At 43.8% G+C, this 9579-nt stretch overlaps 1 protein-coding gene across 1 annotated transcript in view; it reads right to left on the bottom strand.

The window, feature by feature from the left end:
- Positions 1 to 3050: 3050 nt before the first annotated feature.
- The window catches only part of LOC106812045 (serine/threonine-protein phosphatase 2A 56 kDa regulatory subunit delta isoform-like), a gene marked incomplete at its 3' end in the record, with an annotated part of 8972 nt that continues 2443 nt past the window's right edge, over positions 3051 to 9579 (bottom strand). The window contains exons 2-4 of the mRNA XM_014815802.1: positions 5465 to 5533; positions 3717 to 3921; positions 3051 to 3139 (exon numbers count right to left, since the gene is read on the bottom strand). Of these exons, the coding sequence (XP_014671288.1) occupies positions 3051 to 3139; positions 3717 to 3921; positions 5465 to 5533 (363 nt within the window). The remainder of the gene's footprint in view (positions 3140 to 3716; positions 3922 to 5464; positions 5534 to 9579) is intronic.

Raw genomic sequence — 9579 nt, 5'->3', positions numbered from 1 at the left:
TGATCTCGAACTCTTGATTGAAACTTCTTGGTCTCATGCTAAGCTTTCCGGATTAGCGAGGGCCGATCTGTGCAGGAGCGTGAAGACGATCGGAGGGTCGAATGCTGCTCATAACTAGTGACGTTAGCTGCAGCTTAAACTGATCTTCTATCCACTTCTCTCTCTCTCTCTTTCTCTCTCTCGCTCTCTTTTCTTCTCTCTCTCTTCATCTCCGCTCTCTCTCTCTCTCTCTGCTCTCATCTCTCTCCTCCTCTCTCTCTTCGCTCTCTTATTTCTTCTGTCTCTGCTCTCTCTTTCTCTCTCTTTCACTTTCTCTCTTTCCTCTCGCTCTCTCTCTGTCTCTTCCTCCTCTCTCTTCCCATTCTCTTCTTCGCTCCTCATCTCTCTCTCTGCTCCTCTCTCCTCTCTCATCTCTCTCTCTCTCTCTCTCTCTCTCTCTCTCTCTCTCTCTCTTCCTCTCTCTTCTCTTTCTCTCTCTCTCTCTCTCTCTCGCTCTCTCGCTCTCTCCTCCTTCTGTTGTCTCTGTTCTGTCTGTCTCCTCTCGCTCTCGCTCTTCTCTGTGTGTTCTCTGGTTTCTCTGTCTCTGTCGTCTCTTCTCTCTCTCTCTCTTCTCTCTGCGTCGCTTCTCTCTCTATCTCTCTCTCTTCTCTCTCTCTTCTCTTTCTCTTCTCTTCTCTCTCTCTCTCTTCTCTTGCTCCTCTCTCTCCTCTCTCTGTCTCTCTCTCTCTCTCTCTCTCTCTCTCTCTCTTTCTTCTTCTTCTCTCTCTCTTCTCTTGCTCTCTCTCTCTCTCTTCTTTCTGTCGTTGTCTGTCTGGCTCTGTCTGTCTGTCTGGCTTCTGTTGTCTTCGTCTGTCTGTCTGATCTGTCTGTCTGTCTGTTGTTGTCTGTGTCTGTGTGTCTGTCTGTCTGTCTTGTCTTCTCTCTCTTCTCTTTATCTTTCCTTTATCTTATTTAACCTCCTCATCCTCCCCTCTCCGAGCATCGATTTGTGGCAGATCGGCGAGGGATATTAACGTCGATCGCGTCATCCCATAGGTTACCCCGGCTCGCGATAGCAGCGTCCGCAGCTAGCAGCAACCGATACCGAATCATGAAAATTTTGGGGGGTGGGGGGGGCCCGGTGATTACCGTAGTATTTGGACGCTCGTAGTATTTGGACCCTCGTAAGCGATGCTCTTTTGTTTTCTCTTTTTTCTTTGTTTTATAATCTTGTTTGCACGCCGTTAGGGAATTAACATGAGCTCTTTTGTTTTCTTTTGTTCGCTCTTGTAAGCCTGACACAATAACACTGATCTACTAAGACTACATCATTGCAATTGTTTAAAATCAAAATGTTCCATCAGTACGGGAAGTCGCATGTTTGTTTTATTGCGACCTTGTCGAAGGCCAGATGCCGTCAGAGACTACTGCGCATATTGCGATCAATGCGCTGTGTGTTGCCTGTGCAAAACAAGAGGAGCTAGCGCGCATGCCACTTGAGAGAGCGTCATTTCGGCGACGTCCAATACTACTCGTACACACACTCTGCTCCAGCCATGACCAGAGCACAGTTTCGCGGCGGTGGCGGGTGACAGCGGGAGGAGCGGGCGGGGAGGGTTAGGGTTAGGGTTAGGGTTAGGATTATCAATCATTAATCATTAATCATTAATGATATCAAAGTTGGGAACACTCCTAATGGAGAGTTAGCCGCTATCCAGGTTGAAAAATTACAAAATAATTCATACACAGTAACTCTGCATTACTACTCTAACTGGTAACACCTACCATGACAAAGTGTTAGTGCTGTGGCACAAGTTTACTGTACTGTGTGTCACCAGGCACAGGTTTATTGCACTATGACACAGAAATGAGTAGATTAGTAGATAAAGCTAACGACCGGCTTATTCAAATCGGCGTTCCAAACCATCGAAGCTGCTGAACCACAGGATTATGCATTAGTGAGGTTTAATCTGTTTTACTGATACTGATAGGGAAGTAGGGATTTAGGATGACATGCCCTAGTTGCTTTTTCTCGTAGTAGTAGAATACGACTAAGGGCAACACCATGAGATTGAACCCTAAGCCCCCAGACTCCCTCCCACAACCCTAACCACGACTCTGATCCTCACCCTAACATCAGCCTAAGCTTAACCAACCATAGCTTAAAATACAAGAGTATTCGGCGCACTGCAGACAATAAGGGGATCAGGAAATGCCAGTCCGTACACATTGCTGGGCTTGAGTGTATCTACATTAAGTTACGGGGCGAAACAGATTTATGTTGGGGCCGCACTAGTGATGCATATGTGGTCATGACGTATTTGCTGGCGAGATTCTGTACGTCATTATAATGCAGTGTCCAATGTCCATCCATTCCAGATGCCCACTGCGTGTATGCGCATACCTCCCCACACTTGCTCTCAGCATCTCGATTTCAAAGGTCACATTGTCACTTGCCCCGAACATCTGCAATACACACTGCTGGCTTCAGTCACAGCCGGCGTCGATGCAGAGTGAGCGTGCACCGTACCATTGCCTTTTGCGCGTCCGCCGTTGCCAGATGCAGTTACGTGTCGATACGTTGCATACAAAAGCCGACTCCGCACCATTATGAGAATTGGCGAGTGCATAATGTAACACTGGATCGCTACCGGGCGACGAACATACCACGCGATGAACATACCACGCGTCCAGATATGTACTGACCACACAGACTCGACAGAATCAGGTTACCGGTGGGACTAGGCTCTGAGGGTGCCGGTAAATCGGTGGCAATTCTCACCCAACAAGTATCATGAGAGCTCGCATTCAAATCAGGCAGCCCACTGTACCTCACCGCGAATGTACGCGTTGTGCCGTACCTCACTGCCAATGTATGCAGCATGCTGTACATCACTGCCAATGTATGCAGCATGCTGTACATCACTGCCAATGTATGCAGCACGCTGTACATCACTGCCAATGTATGCGGTGCGCTGTACCTTACCACCAATGTACGTGGCACGCTGTACCTCACCACCAATGTACGCGGTACGCTGTACCTCACTACCAATGTACGAGGTACGCTGTACCTCGCCGTTGATCTTGGTGATGTGCTGTGCCTTGCCACCGGCGTACGTGGCGCGCTGTACCTCACCCTTAATGTAGCTGACACACTGTACTGCAATGTCAACGTAGTTGACGCACCGTACGTACCACACCGTTAAGGTATGTGACATGCTATAGTACCGCACCATTAATGTATGCAGAGCCCTGTACCATGCCGTTAACGTATGCAGTGCACTGTACCATAATGTTAATGTACGGAACACGCAGTACCACAATGTTAACATAGGTGACGCGCTGTACCACACCATTAATGTATGCGGCGTGCTATACTGCACCGTTAATGTATGCAGCACGTTGTACCACAATGTTAATATGGGTGGCGTACTGTACCACGCCATTAATGTACGCAGTGTGCTGTACCACACCGTTACCACATGGGGCACGCTGTAGCGCACCGTTAACGTACAGAACATGCTGTACCACAATGTTAACGTAGGTGACGCACTATACCACGCTGCTAATGTATGTGGCGCGCTGTACCACACCTTACCGCATGTGGCACGCTGTACCGCACCGTTAACGTACATAACACGCTGTACCACAATGTTAACATAGGTGACGCGCTGTGCCACGCCGCTAACGCATGAGGCGCGCTGTACCACAATATTCACGCACGCGGCGCATCGTACAGCGGGCGCGTGAGGGACGGCTCATACCTTTGAGGAGGGGCAGCTTCTGCAGCTCGCGGTTCTTGCTGATGCTGAAGCGCGACATGCTCGGCCGCCTGTCCTTCTTCACGACGGGCGCCGGCGCCGGGTACTTGACCTTCGCCGCCTGCGTCGCAGCGGGCGTCTGGTTCGGCGGCGCGATCACCTTGCCGTTGGTCTTGTTTGCCTGAAACGACGCAAAGGGGGGAAAGTCCGTCGATCGGTCGGTCGTCGGGAGATTTTCGGCGGGGGAAATTCGCGACGAGAGAGGAAATACGACGACGAAGGAAGCGAGGATGGAGACATGTGCGATCGCCGACTCTACGCCAAAAAAAAATCTACGTCGAAGAAATCTACGATGAGACAAATCCACGATGAAGAAATCTACGATGTAGAAATCTACAATGAAGAAATTTACAGTATAGAAATCTACGATGAACCAATCTACAACGAGGAAATCTCTGATGTAGAAATCTACGATAAATAAACAGATCTACGATGGGGAAATCCGCCGACTAGCTTGTCACTAGCGTGGAAGTAAGAAATAGGCCTACACACTGACTGCACACAGTACACAGCATGGAAACTGCAATAAGATAATTTACAAATTTGCAGATTTTTACGCGTGTCTATAACATAATGGTAAGAGAGATCATTACTCTGCAAATTGCAATCACTTACTGTAGACAACACTGGTGGATATGGACAACAAGGAATTCTACCGATGTACAGATTTTTGAGTGCGATACTCTCGCATGGTATAGAACAACTCAATAAATGAGCACAAAGGCTAAAGTACATGTGTTACATACGTGCAGGCCACACTAGGCATGCGCCAAAGGGCTGTTGTAATTCAAATGGCGAGCTTCTATTGGCAAACACTGTTCGTCAGCTTTAATGAGTGGCACGCATACAGTATTTCCTTGGTTATTTTCGATACTACGTTAATGCGCACTTCATTTTCATCGATTTGTGAAACTCTTCATGGGTACGTACAATCTACCAGTTTAGTGATCCTTATAATCAATATCAACTTGCCTATCTCTAGTTCGTGCTTGTAAAATAAATAAAATCTAACCAGTGATAAGGACATTGAGGTATGACACTTTTGCAAGCATGCATGTACTGTGTGGGATGTTGCATCTACAATGGCGTGGGTTTGAGGACCACAGCAGTTGTATACTATGTGATGCAAAAAGTAAAGAAAAACTAGTACACATTCATGAGAATACTGGCACGAAACAGGTTACTTTGCATTTGCCAATTGTACGATAATCCACATGAAAAGAGAGAGGGTCTTTGGTTGAAAAAGATTACTTTTTCAATATGTACATGTAAGAATAAGAAGTGAGGGTTCGTTATCCTAGCTACCTCTGAATGATTGCAAGTATAAGTAAGAACTTTTCCTCATCAATCATAATCAATCCCCTGACAACCAGCCTACATGTTAAAAAGGTGGTTTGCTTACTACTTCGCAAAATTGTTGCGTCCCTACCTTTCAATTGTTCTAACCTTCATAATAAAGTTTAAATCCCTCAAATTGCCTAGAAATTTAACCCAACAATTGAATACAATCGTTCGCTAATTGTATTACAAAAATATTTTTATTATAATTTGCACTATTATTTTTTTCTTGTTATTACGAATACCTATTATAGTACTTTATTGTGTGTATACAAGAGTGAGGTTATTGTAAATAAGACTCAACTGTGAGTACATATTATTATTACCTCTTCCACATTTTCAGTATTTTCCTTTCCATTAGGCTTGGTGTTTATAGTAGGGCCTTTCGAATTGGCCTGAAATAAAACAATATATGACATTTAAAACCAACACAAAATGAATATATTGAGTATAGGTATGGCATGACAGAAACTACCTGAACCTTGTGTAAGTTCACTGAAACTACAAGTATAATGCTACTCAGACTAATATATAATTTTGTACATAACGTGTGACATTAGGGCTAATTTTTTTCCAAGTTCTGAGCTTACCCACTAAACTCTGCTGGGTTTCTCAGCACGAAATATGCTGGTCGATCATGTATAGAGACTAAACTGTTCCAACTAAACCAAAATATGAAAACTAAATAAACTTGCATTGATAATTTTATTTGCTCTGGGCTCTGTCATGCTAACATTGCAATTACTGACAGTATGATTGATTATAAGAAAAGGCTTTGTAAGATCATTCCATTTGCTAAACAAAATCCACTGTGTTTTTGGTTACTCAACTGAGCCAAGTTATTTCTGATGATCCTAGTGTGGTTTTTATTGTATCGTCAAAACAAGAGAAAATTTCACCCCTCACTCACAAATACGTCAACACAATCTTGTCATGTCACTTTTCTCCTATGATGAATGTAATACTGGCCCTCATCCCCTTCTCACCGCTACTTACAAAATAGAGTTTTCGCCACAAACCGTTTTGCCCAGCTAGGCCGCCCAGTGCACCCACCTATATTTTTGTGATGCTATTCAAACTAAAGAAACACCCACCATAAATAACCAAGCGCTACAGAGTAAAACTAAGATTTCTAGCATGGGCCGTGTTTGTCGTTGGTGCCTAGACGTGTGTGAGTGCAACAAGTAGTTTACGCCTGTGTTTATTTACACAAGAAGTATCGCGTGAAGTATGAATGTACGGGGATGATGGGCACTGGAGGGGAAAGAGTTTAGAAAAAAGAACGGATTTACAGTTCATTCTACAACAAACCACGTTTAACTCACCAAGAAGAAATGGTCTACTTATTTTACAAAGCATTTTTCACAATAGACATTCACTGACTTACCTTCCCTAACTTTCAATTCAACATAAACAGAAATTGGTAACACAAATGTTCTTGTGTGCCCATATTGTGAGGGTTCCTCTGCATAATCCCAGTAGTGGTTACAACTTTAAACACTCTGGCTTCATAACAAGTCCCTAATCAATCATTTGGTAATGTACCAATTACATGGCTGTCGTGAAGACTGGTAAACACATGCTCATGTTCTTTTGACATCGAAAATTGTGTAGGTTTTTAGGTTTTTACTCCACATCGAGCAGTACAAAATGCCATACATTTGCGAATAGGTTTCACAGATGCTAATAATCTGTGTTATCTTACAATCCAGAAGATGCCCAAGCCCTATTTACTCTGAGAAGAAAACACAATACATGTGCTACAACCAGCACTCAAATGCGCAGCCCTCTGTGAACCAGAACCGTCTGATGACTTCCAGTACCTAGGCTCCTGGGTTGATAGTTCGAGGAGGGATGTGAAAATCAGGAAAGCTAAGCCACTGATGTACTCAATAATGCTAGGCAAGTTAGAGCTACATTGAGGATGCTGTCAATGACCCGGGTGCACCCGAATGAAGAAGAAGAAGATGATGATGATGATGATGATGATGATGATGATGATGATGATGATGATGATGATGATGATGATGATTATGATGATCTTACAGTTACACTCAGATAACCATTGGACTGAACTTTTTCAATTTTTAAACAATCATCAATATATCATTTAGGAACAATCATCAAATCCATTACAGGGCAGGTGCACTATGTCATTCAATGCTAAAAATAGTATTTTGCTCAAAATGGTAAATTACGAAGAAGTTGAAAGGAGGGTTACCACGTAAAGAAAGGTTGCAGCTGGGATGCAGTCATACTTGGTGAATAGCAAGGCATTTGTTATATAGAACTCTGCTCCAATACTTAGCCAATCACCAGCGGAGACTCTAAATGGTAGTCTAATTAGAGCAGGACTTTAACCCATTTATAGCCCACCTGCTGCAATTCAGCTTAAAATTGCAGAACATATCTATTGGCCTGTGCAAAGTAGTAAGGTATATGCATACCAAACTCCAACCCCATTTTAACGTTTATTGCATTGATTGGACATCACTTGGCAATACACAAGTGTGATGCATGCTTATGACGGAAAGTTAAATCGTGCAAATCTAGATTTCGTTTTGCAAATTGCCAAGTGAAACCCTCATTGGTGGCTGCATGCTAACAAACATAACATCCTGACAGAGTACCAACACAGTTTACATGTATCGGAACATCCGAAAGACTCAAGCACTGCACAAAACTACAAAGTAGGCAAAGTTTCAGGTAAGTTTAGTTTATAATTATAGTTTATACCCATATAGACACAGAGTGATTAAAATATGTATATATATGTATTTAGAATGTATGACACTGACATGAAAAGGGCTATGTACATCCTCATATTATCATGTACAGAAAACCTTATGTTCATGGATATAAGCGCTGACCACAATTCATTTTCGTAAATGTGTGACATGTGCAATTGTGCAAATGTGGACAGCTCTTATATCCTGGGGCCATAACTTCCATTATTAATGATTAGGGTACAGAAGAAAAACATGATATTGTTATTGATAATTAATTCTTGGGAAGTATGGTGAACTGATAATACTAATTACTATAACTACTGTCTGATAATATATAAGTGTAGAGTTTCATGCTCTCGTGTCTATTACGTAACACCTAGTATGTATCAAGAGCTAATAAACACCAATAAGAGGTATTTATTAGCTCTTGGTATGCATATGCATCATCATGCATGCACGAATGCATGCATGTATGTATGTATGCATGTATGTATGTATGTATGTATGAACGGGAACCTTTAGATCGGTGTTTCCCTTTATATTTTCGTTAGTTTTCCACCGATAATTTCACTTTACCGGGAGATTTTGTTCCGGAGCTTCCTGGCTGATTTTAAGTAATGTTTAACCTGCTCTACCCAATCCCCATGGCCATAACATAGATGTTCATTTAGCCCCAAGATAGTGAGCATCACCTGCCTCTTCTCCAGCTGTGCAGGGGTGACCCCCACTTCTTGGAGCCTGTCCCACATGATCTTCCTTAGGTGTTTGTATGCCGGGCAAACTAACAGGAAATGCTTTAGGCCTTCTCAGCTTCTGGTTCTCCCTTATATTGCACACAGTGCAATTTTCTTCCCCTAACCATCTCCTGGTTCTTTTATTTACGGAGAGGCATCCCACTCTAGATACATTCGTACAGCAGCTTACTGCCGATTTTATTATTATTGTAAAAGGTTTCTTGTTTAGGAAATGTTTTCCCTTTATATAGCTCTAGTGTGCTTTTATTTACCATCCCCTTTCTCCATCTGACTGTGCTGCCTTTTGTAGTGATTTTCTCCACCGAATTGTTCCATGATTCGCTGTTTTCCCAGTCTCTATTTATCAATAACTGTTCTTCGTCATACTTTCCCCCCAGGAATTTTACTCGTCTATTCCAACCCGACGTAAAATTTCCTGCACTGATATCTTCCGCTATTCCCCTGCATTTCCTCTCTTCATCCATATAATTTAATCTCCCTAAATATTTAAGTTTGCTCTTCGCTTCTCTATCCTCAAAGGTGGACCAGCAAAGCTCCCCCCTTATTGTTTCAATACCCGCGTAAGGTGGGGCACCTAATGCTAGCCGCACACTATCCGACCCGAGCGCGATCGGGAGGCTTACGTTTGGATCGGGAGGCTTAAGTTTGGCTCGGGAGGTGATTTTAGCCCGATTCGAATTTTGAATCGGGAGCGGAGCGGGTCTTATAGTGTGCGAGGGCTTACGACGCGACTCGGATAGTGTGCGTGGCCATCCGACCCGCTCGGTAAGTGCTGAAGAAAATTGACCAATCACAGAGCAGCGCCATGGGAACCGCATTCGGTAAAAATGGCGGGAAAACACTCCCGACCCTTAGTACACGCTAAATCCGCTTGGAACGCCACGAGAGTGCCATGGTTTGCGCCAACTTTGAGTCGGACAGTGTGCGGGGGCCTCCCGATCGATCGGGAGCAGGTCG

Source organism: Priapulus caudatus, unplaced genomic scaffold, assembly GCF_000485595.1.
Source record: "Priapulus caudatus unplaced genomic scaffold, Priapulus_caudatus-5.0.1 Scaffold603, whole genome shotgun sequence".
Taxonomy (NCBI): domain Eukaryota; kingdom Metazoa; phylum Priapulida; class Priapulimorpha; order Priapulimorphida; family Priapulidae; genus Priapulus; species Priapulus caudatus.
Note: the sequence above shows the minus strand (reverse complement) of the source record. Positions and strands in the feature narration are given on the sequence as shown.